At 34.2% G+C, this 14,200-nt stretch overlaps 1 protein-coding gene across 2 annotated transcripts in view; it reads right to left on the bottom strand.

The window, feature by feature from the left end:
• Nucleotides 1-360: 360 nt before the first annotated feature.
• The window catches only part of nab (NGFI-A-binding protein homolog), a 22,539-nt gene continuing 8,699 nt past the window's right edge, over nt 361-14,200 (bottom strand). The window contains exons 2-8 of one of the 2 annotated variants that reach the window (XM_013318236.1): nt 5,974-6,075; nt 3,883-4,634; nt 3,375-3,502; nt 3,152-3,242; nt 2,029-2,090; nt 1,714-1,789; nt 361-1,547 (exon numbers count right to left, since the gene is read on the bottom strand). In XM_013318236.1, the coding sequence (XP_013173690.1) occupies nt 1,392-1,547; nt 1,714-1,789; nt 2,029-2,090; nt 3,152-3,242; nt 3,375-3,502; nt 3,883-4,634; nt 5,974-6,075 (1,367 nt within the window). In that variant the 3' untranslated portion in view covers nt 361-1,391. The remainder of the gene's footprint in view (nt 1,548-1,713; nt 1,790-2,028; nt 2,091-3,151; nt 3,243-3,374; nt 3,503-3,882; nt 4,635-5,973; nt 6,076-14,200) is intronic. The other variant, XM_013318237.1, reaches the window with a different exon arrangement.

Raw genomic sequence — 14,200 nt, 5'->3', positions numbered from 1 at the left:
TATCGACAAAATTTGTATTAGATGTGGACAGCGCCATCTATCGGGCGGAAAGTACAACGACACATCTCATACTTTTGACATATTTTACCGATGACGTTACGAAAATGCATGTCATAAATATTCATGCTAAACCCTCTGCGCTTTAAGGACTTTTTAATTAATTTTCTTATTTTATTTGTACTCTTTTAAAGTTTTTTTTGTTGATAAAGATAATATAGCTGAAAGCTAAATGAAGTGTTGAACTTTTTTTATGTCGCGTAACGAAAATATTTCCTTTATAAAATGTACGTGTAAAAAGTTTTTATTAAGTATAAATAAAGAATTTACTTCAATGAAATAAAAACTAAGAGAAATAAAACAACTTTCTATTTAAAAAAAAAATAAGGAAAATAATTAAAAAGTATCCATTGTCACGTCACTTGGAAACTAAATCTAATATAATGACTAAAAGGCATATTATGGCTTTAACTTAAAGCTAAATTAATTACAATTATATTTACAACTTAGTCATTTGGTGGAATAATTTTTACGCCATTTTGTATTTGGGAAAGAAATCCCATTGGACCATTGATCATTAGAGCGATCGGTCCAACGGGAAACATCCTTGCATTTTAATATTTAATAATTATTTCTATTTAATAAATAAATTGATTAATCCAACTTACTATGTTATTTATGAATTTGTATTTTATTTACAATAAATGTAAAATACTCGCTGTCGCCCTCGACTCTGCCCGCGTGGGATTAAGAAATCTTAAAAGTAGAATAACTGTTCTTCCAGGCTATGTTCTACATCTGTGTCATATTTCATCAAGATCCGTTGAGCCGTTGACGCACCGCACGCACAGATTAAGCGGATTTGCTCTGTCTTACGATGCAGGCGACGCGGATGATGGACGCAGCGCTATGTTCATACAAAATTCCGTTGCGGGTCGTGCGTGCGGTGCGTCCGGCGCGGGTGAAGGGAGGCGTGCCTTAACTGTCTTGTCATGATTATCGTTTTCTATGCTTCTATTTCGCTTTGTTTACATATTTTCTGACAGAATAACCGCAATTGCAGCGCCTCTGCTGGCCAAAATAACGTTGACTTATTATAAAGCTTGGTATTATAGAATTAGTCTAATTCATATTGTCATAGCTGAAATGGATAGGCTATTGCTTTGAATTTACAGTTTTTGCTTCGTTGCGATTTAAACGCACCTGTTGATGTTACGTGATATTAAATTCTAACAATTTAATTAGTTTCAATTCATACCACCGCTGTAAAACTATACCATCAGCGCCAAAATGGCGGAAGTCAAATAGGCACAAAATACTACGTCTAATAGCCAGTCCATTATGTCATACGGAACCCAAAGACAGTGGCAGCGAGAGGTGAGCTAAAGTAGGTGTCAGTTGGAGTGATTCCGTGTGGGGTGTTGTGCGTGGGGCGTGTGGGGCGTGTGGGGTGCGTGGGGCGTGTGCGGGGCGTGCAGCGCGGGGTTGGCCACCGCTATGATGCTATCGCCGCGAGACGCCACCACTTGCGGCCGGGATTCCTCTGTCTCCTGTACAAATAAAAGTTGGTAATGTAACGTTGGTACAGAAGTATAATGTCAAATGTCCGCAACCCTTGGCGTTGGTCAAACACACAGATCATTGAAGACAACGAGAGACACGCTTACACTTCAATGCTCTGTGTATATATGTAGTCTGTATAAGAGTTGGTGTTACCGGGGGCGGCGTGCTGGCGCTGGAGTACGAGCACCTGGAGTCCGCGTCGTCGCTCTCCGTCTTCATGCCCCACCAGCTGCAACATGTATAACAACAGTATGAGTATTATTAATATCACGAATGTGTCTTCTTGCCCGATGGAATACCACAACCACACAGAAGACATGCATCAAGTGCGAAGTAATTCTGCATTTCGTCTGTAGTGTGTTGCAGAGGTCAATTCTTGTCCTTTTTCCACACTTCCTCTTACCATGCTCTTCTAAGGAAGTGGATTTGGTAAGTCAGGGGAACGTATAGGTTAGGGAAATACTTTACCTATGATTAGAAGTTCCTCTGGCCGCGTCAGGGCTGGCTCGCACTCCATTATCATCTCCATCCTGAAAAGATGATAATACGTAATGCAATATTTCAATCAGAACCATTATTTAATTAACATTGAATAATCAAATATAACTATTGTAAACGCGTTGACTTGCAATAGTGACAAAAAGACACGACGTTGCACCAAATTTTGAATACGACCCAAATCATCTTTTTTAATATTTAAAAAAATCGATTCTTGACCACAGATAGACCTTAAATACAAAAATAATTAAAGAAATTGATTGTCCTATTAATGTTATCAGATTTTTTACTTGCGTTTTAATATCAAACAAATTGGAAAAATGAAACATACAAGCAAAAATGGTTTGATTCGGATTTTTTCTTAATTTTTTAGGTTAGTTGTACAGTATGAAAATATTGAAATTATCAGTATTTCATAGAAACATGCATAAAACAGTAGAAGTCTAAAGAATACTTACCGTAACATGCCACAACCTGAAGTATAAATAATAAACAAAAATGCAAAAGAATTCAAGCGTTAGTTTTATTCATGCTTACCTTTATAATAATTAAATATAAAATAGATAAGAAAGTATTTTTGTCTAAAAATCTATTGATATTAAAAAATACATATTATTTACAAGAAACAATCTAAATTAGCACCAAGATTATATTTAATATGTAGACATAAATCACGTTAGAAAGACAATCAGTACATCTCTCTGGATATATTCAAAATTCTTATTTCAATGAGAAACGAACGAGAATTAGTTACTTCATTTTTTGTTGGAGAAATTAACTCTAACTAGAATTTACATTCACCAAGATATTTGTGTTGTTATTGGTTATCAATAAATCCTATTTTATTAATTTATCCCTTTTATTAGTCGTTTTACTTGACTTATGTTAATCAATAAGTTAGTTATTGTAAGTTTAAGTTAGGTATTTTATACGAAAGCTGATTTTTTTCAATACAATATGAATATTAGTTTTTAAGTTTGTTTAGGTTTCATTCCGTAATATCCTTCTGTAACCTACAGCCAGATTAGACTAGAGTTAGTTAATGTTAGCATCTAACTAATAATCTAGATCTAGACTAATCAGTTAGGTCTACATGTGTGACTGGCGCAACCTGCCGCGGTCGTTTACTTGGTGTCTCCTCCTCATCTCTATCTCTTTCCTCTGCTGTTGACGTCGGCGGGAGACTGGAAAGAGAATAAAGAAGTTTGAATTTAATATTTTCATATTACAAAAGAAAAAATTGATTTAAACCTCAATTGGATACAACGAGGAATTTACGTAAATAGAAGAGTAATGTTATCTTAGTCAATACTGACCCGTGCTTGGAGTAATGCAGACCAGCTCGCCTCACCAGCTGTCTGGCCAGTGGGAATAACTCGTCTCGCCGCGTCAACAGCGCGGGCACGCACCGGCACAGCTGCGCCGCAGCCTCGTTCACCATTACCTGCACAATACACATGTCGACATAAGTATATAGTCAATTAGAAACCTAGTAATTACTATCTTAAATTTTACTAATATTATAAATGCGAATATTTAGATGGATGGTTAGATGTTAGTTAGAAGGTATCTTGAAAACGGCTGAACGGATCTCGATGACATTTGGCATAGATGAAGAACATAGTCTAGAAAACACATAGGCTAACAATTAAGTTTTTTCTTATATTCGTGCGGACTGACTCGCGGGGGACAGCAAATCCTTCGTAATTTTAATAATAAAACCAAATTCGTAAAAGAATATAAATGACCCATTGGATAATAGGAATAATTATGTATCCTTTTTAATTTAAACTTAAAGCTTGGATCCACATAAATTATTTTTACCTCGTGCAACGTCAACGGCTTTTCCGGCTTCCGTTTGCAATCGAACCTGCCGTATATTGCCGCGTACTTCCTGATCTCCTCCATCCTGCGAGGATCCGTCTCCGGCATCATCATTACCAGCTCCAAGTCTTTACACATCTTCTTCTTCGTGTTCTGAGGCTTTGGCTCCAGTTGGGGTAAATGTTTACTCAACTTCTCCGCTGCGGCGGCTAACTTCTGCACGTGAATGTCTAAGAGGACGGGAGTTAACTGGACTGGTGATGTTACTGAACTTGGACTGGAACCTGATGATGCTGGGGGACAGGCGCTTTGAGGGGAGAAAGACCGGACGGTTGTGGTAACAGGGGTGGCGGCGGGAGATGATGGGAGGACTATCTTAGTGAAGGTAACTTGACTATGTACAGGACTGACGTTTGGGGCTGATGTAGTGGACCCACAACTGTTGTCAGGCGCGCCAGGGGACGGACTATACATAGGTCTACTACTCTCCGGAGACGCTACAGTTCTAGGGAGGACGTTGGGTATAGTAGGGGGTATGTTTAAAAGTCTTTGGTTGCATTGTATGAAAGGGTTCTCTGTACAAATGTTGGGTACAATGGGTATCTGGAAGAGTGATGGGTTGTTGACCCACTCTTGCAGAGCCTTTTGTAGTCGCCGCACGTGCAGCGGCTTGGACGCCATGCCCACTAGCGCCATTATTTCTAGAAACTCCTCTTCGCCAGCGTCACATAATTGTTGAACGTCGTCACCTCCTGGAAAAAAATTGGCAACTATTGACGAACATTTAAAAAAATCATTTTAAATATTTACTCACAAAATTATGAGTACAAATCACTCTTCCAATGAGAACTATTACAATTTCTTAATCCTCAAAACCAAAAAAAGGGCTTAAGAATTGATTGTCATTAATATGCAAGTTCATTCCGACATTATTGTTCCTACCGCTAGCGTGTGATTCACCAAAAAACTTTGGTTCACACTCCGTTTTAATTTAGACTAGAATATGCAAATGTCTTACGTGACCACGTTACGAAGGGGCTAAGAAAAAAAAACAAAAGGCTAAAGCCGGCCAAACCCTTCCACGGACCGGATAATTGCCAGTTAAAAAAGTAAGAAATTAAAAAAAAAGAAATTTGCATGGGACGACTGCTATGTTTTTTCGCGTATGGTAATGTATTTTTTGATTTCTTCGTTTGGGAATGATGAGAAAATATTTTTTTCATTGTTCCTATCTTGTGTTATATTAATCATTTTGTTACAATCATAAATTTTTTTGATAAGTTTGTTTCGTAAGATAAAAAATATATGAAGATATTTGTGTATTAAAAAATATTTGAAGGTTACTTTTTTAAACAGAAGAACTAACTTCATCCTAGTTGGTACGCAATGTTTGATAATGTTTAAACTTCATTTTTACAAAAAAGTCAATTTTCCACAGTACTTTGTGAAACGGAACGTCAATACAGATAATGTAAACAAAGGTTATGTATACAATATTCTGTTTTTATATAACGAAGACAAACACATTCATCACACCTGTTGCAAGAAATATGCGCTTCGTAAAGAAATACCAGAAACGTTGATGGAATTTCAAATTGCATTTTTAAATATCAAAAGGTGTGCAAACGCGCTGGTATCATCTAGTCTGATCGTGTGTCATACATTATCAATGTAAGATCAAATTGAAAAAAACATATATTAATAAAATCAAATAAGAAATTATTATTTTAACACAACACTATTGCCACTAAGTAATAATTATTAGGTAATTTAAAAAAAAAATTAAAAAGGCCGCCATTTTGTAAGATGGCAGCCTAGTGTTATGATCAACGTCTAATTCGTTTTATGTCTTTGCTTGTTAGTGTTTAAAAAAAAAGTAGTTCATTGGTCAGGATATGGGTAGAAATGCACCTGTTATTATGGTGTTGGCTCAAGAAGTTCACATGTAAAAAAATATATTTTTCTTATCTATGTCTGCCGGAAAGAATACGCTTCGAATTTCTTCACAGCTACTCTATTAATGAATTAATTCGATATTCAATTTGCCAGCAATTTTTCTAATTGAATTAAAAAAAACTGTGATATCCATACCCATTTCTAGCAGCGTGTCGTAGTACGCCAGCAGACTGGCACGCTGCATCACCCTGTATAACTGCAGCTCGGCTTCATTGGCAGGAGCTGACGTCACCACCACTGGAAAACACAAACTTACATTGAAGTTTTCTTTTGTGAAGCTTATAAACGCGAAAAACAGACTCGTGTTCATAATAAAAAAAAAACAATTAAGTAATTTCGATGTTAATAATTCGTAAAAAGATATCTTTACTATAAAATTAGAAACATGTCTTAACTATAATATGCTTTTTATAAGTTCTTATAGAAATTAATTAAGAATATTCGTCTTGGTTTAATAAATTAAATGTAAAAAGTTAAGCAAGTCATGTAATAACATATGACCAATCGCTATTTGTAACATATTTTCTATCTAATGGCCAATCATTTACCCTTTGATTTTAGTAACTATCTTCAAGAATCGAGTCGTGCGTGAGGCAAATAATTTAGTGGTACAAATCGCGTGCGGGACGAGCAACACAAAAAACATCCCCCCTTTTAATAACATCCCTAAGCTATTACCGAAAACGGGCGACCGTTAGCGGACGAAAAAATAAATGAATAAGTTTTACATAAAGGGGTTCGAGTCTTTTGTCAAACGGAACGGGTCTGGAGTGACGCGCCAATGCGATCTTTGCGCGGGAAAATTATTGATCGATGTTGCCCGTTAGAAAAAAATGTTGCCACCCTTGTTGTGCACTATTCGCTTTTTTTTGTTTAGAAAAAATGTGGGGTGGATCGTAGCTCCACCCCTGGGCTCAGGTAGAAAAAATAGTGTACAAAAAATTATATACATAGTTAAATACTAGGGTTATAGTTGCTATGTACATTTAAGGTTACATTATGTGTTACAAAAACTTATTATATTATGTTACTAAAATATTTTTCACACTAAGATTTTAATGCGTGGAGTTCTAAGACTCAAACTGCTTTCCTATAAAAAATCTAGACAGACGTACTTTGGATTGAGTGTATTAACATTAGATACTATCACTCGCGACTACGAATTTGCGGAGTTAAAAAACTTAATAAGCAGCCTGTATGTTTTCCAAATTATGTTCTACAACTATTACAAATTTCATAAAGATCCGGTCAGCCGTTCCTGTGATACTTTGAAACAACATGCATCCATCTAAACATTTGCATTTATAATATTAGTAAGATTAACGTATATTTATTGATGGTAGCGGGTAATCATTAAACAAAAAATGATGTGAAGAAACATACTACTCATTTTATATGACCAAACATCGGATAACACTTGACACTTGTCTTCCTTCTAAAATATTGTATGGGAAATATTAGTTCTCATCTCTTATTATATTGAACAAGACCAACCGGTTCATCGTTAATTTACTCATTCATAAATGCCATACAAACTTTATTATACGTAAACAATAAAAAAAAAGTTTTTGTTTGTAAAATGTAAGAAAAAACTTTTCTTATGCTACAAAAAACAACAAGAACTTTCTCAGGATATAAAAAAATCTATTTCTCAGTGTGTCCAAAAAACGTATTTGCATAATCTTGTAGTGTTTAAAAAAAATCGCCACAAACGTAGTATGCAAATTTGGCGCGAATCAGAAGGGTTGGCGCGGCCAGATGGCCGGGCCGGGCTATTGTTTTTTTTTAATCTTAATTTTTTATCTGTTAAATTGGTGACGTAACATTTTGCATACTTTCTGAGACTAATCAATGTGTAATTTTATGCGCGTCTCACGGTTTTGGTACAGGTACTGATTTTTTTTTGTTTCTCAACATTTTTTAATCGATTTTTTCTAAGTCGGGATGCATAGTAAACAATTTTTTAAGCTAACTTCACTGTAGTCAACTTCTTACATGTTTTTGAAGATGTGAGACTCGAATTGGATTGATACGAAAGATAAACAGAAAAACCTGATACTTTTAAATTTTTGGAAAAAATTAATGATTTTACTTTACATTTTTGCAAAGCACAACTACTACAAGATTAATAAATTAACTTTGTAAATTTACAAATTCTTATATTCTTTAAAACCTTATATTTTTATATTTTTTAATTACAACCTCTTTGAAAACTACATCTATGTACGAAATGCTATCTAATCCTTAATTCTCAACCATTATCAACCGCAAAGTGATTTGACAGAACCATCCTCGATAGTAGCGCCTCTCTTACCGGCCTAGACCAGTGGGCCTAGCATGAAAATTAGTGGCTATCGAAATCATATCGACATATTTCAAATTTTGAATTTAAAATTGTGCAGCGCCTTTATCAGGCGTAAAGTTCACCAATAATCTCATACTAATTTTGACATAATTAACGATGACGATACGAATGCAATTGTCATAAAAATTCCTGTTAGTTGCACAACAAATACATCATTCAAAATACATTTACATGATAAATGTCATCGCACCGGGTAATTACGATTCGCCGCAAGGATCAAAACACGTGTAAAACTTTATGCGAAGTTATCTCAGGATTCATTCAATAGTAATAGGATAGTAATTAGGTGGCAATAGAATTTCAGAACAAAACCGTCCCTTTGTTACTTATGTCATTTGAATAAAACCTAAGCTCTATAACACAATAATTTTATCTATAAACAAAAAGTGTCTATTGTCACATTCGACATAAAAGATCTGTTCCCAATAGGGTGGATGTGATTTAAAATTAATGAGGATATTCCTGGTTTTTATATTTCGGATTCAGTCTATGATTCTATGTTTTAATTTTATATGTATGAAATTTTAAGTAAAACTTAAAGCAAATAAAACATTTTCATTTTTACTTCAATTAATATATTTTTGGTTTCTTTGGTAAACTACGGTGAAATGACGAGGGAGAAACCAAGAAATATTTGTATGTGTTATTAAATTTTCTATTTGATAAATATTCCTAAATATTTTTACATATGGGATTCCCATAAAACTAAAAGATTAAGTTTCAAAATTAGGATAAAACAAATTGTTTCATTAGAACCTAAAGCTTTATAATTTTTGTATGACAAACGAGCTATTAAACTGCAATACGAAAGTTTTCTTTGCCAAACTTCTAAATTGTCACCCTACTAAAAACGTCGCTAATGACAGTTAACGTCAAGAGACAAAGATGGCGGGAGAGCAGCGGGATGTGCGCGCGCATGTGATTAGCTCCTTTTAGCACTTGCCCGTGATTGAAATGCGTAATATTGTCGCACTTTATGAATATTAATGCGCGCATTGTGCAAGGTTGCGCTAACGACATCCAAGACACCTTTTTTTGACAGCTCAACTTCCGTGCGAAACCCGTGTGAGTAAGTCTTAGCAGATTAAGAAACATTTTTTTTAATCTATTATGCCTGAGGTATAATCGTTTTGGCGCCAAACTAACAATAGTAATGCTTGGAATAATTGAAAAAAATGAATTTCGATACGAGTTGCGATTTTTTTATCTATGGTGTCTATGAATTTCACAGACAGACGCTTTCTTATTCTCAATTCACTCTTTCATCATCATCATCAGCTCACTATACGTCCCCACCGAGGGGCTCGGAGCCTACCCTAAATTAAGGGTGATTAGACCATAGTCAACCATGCTGGCCAAGGGCGGATTGGTTGACTTCACACATATCACATTGCATCACGATGTTTTCCTTCACCGTTAGAACTTCACTCTTTTTACGAACTAAAATAGTATTATAAATAATTATGATATTCACAGTATCTTTGACAATGCGACCAACCAATATGGGAACTAAATACTCTAATAACAAATCTATAGGATTGTCTCATTAAAAATATCTTAAAAGCGAAACTATAAACCTGCATTCCTAACCTTTAATTATCAGCTACTACTCTAAAAAAAAACTTCTGTTCAGAATCATCTGTCGCTTTAATACAAATCAAAAAGAAAATAACAAATTGTCTTTGTTTTATTGTCGATAGTGTTGAATAACAAAAACTCTATTACGGATAACCTCAAAAATCACCGACCCATATGTCTTCTGTACAAAAAATGTGATTTAAAAACAATGACTCGGCGATTAACATGCGAGATTAGATGTAAAAAAACGTATCGGTGGGCTTTTTGAGGTTTTTTCTTTCGAATCGAAAGTGTTTGTCGGGCAGGTGCCGTCCGAAACACTTTTTCTAGTAATTAATCTGGTTTGCATCTGGCCAGTAATTACGCTTCGGCCACAATTTGAAGGGTTAATCAAATATAATAAAGAAATTAGAACTGCGCGGCGGATGGACATGTGTTATAGCTTTTGTTTCAATGCCTTCGCTTTTAATTATAACCTAAAAAAGATATAATTGAATACACTTTGAGGTTATTATTAAAAGTTAACAAAACTTCTCCGACTGTAAGTAAATAAAGAATAAAAAAATATTAAAAAGTCCACTAAAAAGTAAAGTCCAAGAAGCACTACAAAGGATATGCTGAGATGAATATTTTTTTTTAATATTTAAGTTGCGCTTGTCTTTATAATAAAAGTTAAATTAATTTTATTCCATATAACAATTACCCCGAACCTTATTTTTAATTATTACCATACGAAAAATTGTATTACCGCAAACGTTTTGCCTTAAAGCGCCACTTAGACCTTTTACACATGTTACTTCATAAGTCGGACGTCTAATTGCCGCTGCCGGAGCCCCAGGGCTCCGTAGTTAGCACCTCGCACAGGGTTTTTATTAAAAAATGGGGGTTGAAAAAACGCCGAAGAAATTACTCGGCCACCCCTGCTTTTAAAAGCGGTGGTGAATAGGGTTGCCCCTGAAATTGATAGATATTTTATTTAAACCAAGAAATTATAAAACCAATTTTAAAAACGTTACAGTATCGAGAAAATTATTTCTATTTGAATACCTTCGTTTGGAAACGGTTACGAAATTTTACATTCAGATTGCCTTGTACCTTATAACCAAGCAAACTTTTTAACTTTTTTTTTAATTTCTAAACAAAATATAACATATTTTCAGAAATTGTCCAAAAAGTTTAAAAAGTGAATTAACATTACAAAAATATTTTTTTCAAGTGGCAACCCTATATCGCTGGCAGGGCGCGCCATCTGTCAGGGAAGGGTTGGTCGGAGTCGGAGGGTCATTTCTGCCTTTGTTTGTTTTATCACCGCGGTGACAAAATAAACTACATTTACTTAACCATCTTAGTACTCCACATAATGTCTAAAGAAGAAAATAAACATATTTATATAATAGATATTTCATTTTATGGCTTTAAGTGCTGTTTAACTTACAAAATACATCGAAAGTGGTCAAAGTTGTCCTTTGATTGAGTAGTAAAGAGCCACAAAAAATCAATATTTTTGTTGATTATTGGGATGTACTTATCGTCTGCTTGGAAGTCTATTTCGTTTTAGACGTAATTCTATAAGGGTGAAGTAGTTAGCGAACGTTTAAATAGTTAACTAAATTATGCTTCCGGGAGGCACACTCAGACGAAACGCGGAATTACTTCCACCTGACGTCTGTCTTCTGTGTGGTCGTGGTATTTCACCGCGCGAGCTGGGCCAATTCGTGCGAAGATGTTAAAGCGGGCTTTACCACTGTTAAATTGTTAATTATTTAGTCTTGGATCTTTCTAATTTAATAAATACTTACTCAATTATTTCACAAAAACAACATATTTTATTTTTATTTTCAAAAACATTTTGCCTTATTGCTAAGGCAATAGTTTAATATCATAACATTTGTATTAAAATGTAATAAAGCCAAAACAAAACAAAACTATGGTCCAGTCTTTTGCCCGCATCCCTTAGTTCTGGTAACATCTTCCCGGATGTTAAAAAATAATAAGAGAGGGGTCACTCATTCCCACAGTGAGCACCTTACGGACATACCGACTAATAATTTTAATACTGGCAACCCTTCCGCGTTTTTTGCCGCCAACTCGTTTAGTCCATTCAATCTCTTCCGTGAGAATGTCAAACAAACGTTAAGAAAAAACTAAAGACTCTATGGTCTAATAAAAAATATTAAATTGGGGGCGCGACTGGACAGTTGCCAGACTCAAAAAAGAATTTATAGCTTTTGAATGTATTATAAATAGAGAAGCTATCTGGTTTAAGTTTAGGGTACTTTGGTGGCGTTGTTAAGGGCAAGTTAATTGTCTTTACAAAAATAAAATCAAAGGATCTTTGTCATAGTCATTTTTCATTTATGATTATAACGCTCTAGAACAAATTACAAGTGCTTTCCAATATGATTTAATACTTTAAATTATTATTTTCTAAACTTTTTTATAAAGCTTAAAATGAATATACTCCTTGCCTTTGTTTCGATATTTCAGTATCAAAAAATAAAATAAAAATCAAACAAAGACAAAAGCTGTAACTTAAATACGTCCACCTTTTACCATTAATTACACAAATTATGTCGACATTTTAGAATCTATAATTAACTATCATGTAAGGATTAAAACGTAAAGCTTTTTGTACATTAACAGATATTAAATATTCAAAGATACATTTGATTTGATAAGAAAAGTACAGTAGATAATATTAACACAAAAAAAATAAGGTGAAGTAAGTCCGGCTAGCTTACTACTACTAAATCATTAACGTAATTTGTAACCTCCTTGGCAGCTAAACTCTTTCATAGAACCCTCATCTTACGAGCCACTTTCGTAGTACCACTATCGTAGTAGTAAGATACACTTCTTGTCTCTAAAATACTACTCTTTATATATTTTGATTAGTTTGCTTATAGTAAGTTTTAAATAATGGTTTTCTCCCCTTCTAAAATAACATCAATCAAAACATTTCTCACGTTTGGGTAATTACAAAAGTTTTTATAAGTGTTTTAGAGTTTCTCACAGCCCTCCGTTGTCTCTCCCTCACTACAGGTGAGGCGGAAAAAAAAAACAAACTATATCAAAGAGCAATGTGTATTCCTGCGTCTTTCTCAATCGACCTCTTTTCTAAGTACACTATTGTTGTTAATAGATTATTTTGTTTTTAAACTTTTATGTTTGATGTTTTCAAAATGAAATCATGTAGCAGATGTCAATATCAATAAAGAATTGTCTTCAAGTTGGTCTATTTTGTCGTAAAATCAAATATAATGACGTTTGAAATACTAACACACATGTTATTTCCGATCCAATGGCCACTAAAATCAGTTAAACCCTCAAAAGTCATCATTCACATCCGCTTCGACCGAAATTGACAATTAAAAAGAAATAAAACAAATCTCTGGCGCTGTCATTGTCAAAAAAGGGCGGGAAGAGCAACTGACGGCACTTTTTTAAGGCGCTAACAGGTGGCAAAGGGTTGTTCGTACTTTAGCTAATATTTTTAAAGCATTATCTATGGCCAGAGAAAGCGTGACAAATGCACTAAGCAGTCTAAACATATGTTCCACTCATTAGCTGATAATCGGTGAAATTGAAAGTTAACCCTTTCCCTGCGGCATTCATAATTATTTTCTTTCTATTATGACCACCTTTCGCCTTTCGGGTTTGAATTCATTAACTCTACACCCCGGGGTAAATGCATCTTTAGTCTTGTTTTATTGTACTTTATTTTATAAAATCGTAAACAATAATAGTAAACACCATATGTATCGAATTATCAGAGCTTTTTGTCATATTTAAAAACATATCTTTTTGTATTTTATCATAAACCTTTCATATATTTAGATTAAAGTTAATTAAATCTTTGTAAAATCATAAAACTGGCTGCCTCGTATCTTTCAATTCAAATTAAAGAACAATTTAAAAAAAAAAAAACTATTTCTGTCCGAGACGTTGATATTTGACTTTTGGAATTAGGTGATAAATCTTCTAAATGTATCAGTTATTAAACAATTTTTAGCAAAAAATCCATAGACATTGTAGAAATATAAGCGCAAGCATTCATCGTAGCTCGCAATCTTAATCTTTTAAAGATTTGTAACTAAACGAACTTTAGATTACCTTTTACGGTGTCCGCAAATTGCTACATTTTTTTATGTGCAACCTTATTTTTAATAATAGATTTATATCCACAAACAGATTCTTTTGAAATGTCATAGTAAAGCTACATGCTTGTGTCATATTCGGGTCAAATGACAGATGTGGAAGGCTTATTTCATAGTTGGAAGTAAAAACAAGTCGACATAGATCTAATTATTAATAGTTGAATATCATATTTGTTGGCAATTTATGGTCCGGCTGGATAATAAATAATAATATCGAGGCTATCATAAATAACAAATATGTCCTACTCGCGTGTTTCAACAT

The sequence above is a fragment of the Papilio xuthus genome, unplaced genomic scaffold, assembly GCF_000836235.2.
Source record: "Papilio xuthus unplaced genomic scaffold, Pxut_1.1 DF826933.1, whole genome shotgun sequence".
Lineage (NCBI taxonomy): Eukaryota > Metazoa > Arthropoda > Insecta > Lepidoptera > Papilionidae > Papilio > Papilio xuthus.
This window is presented reverse-complemented; position numbering and strand designations above follow the sequence as displayed.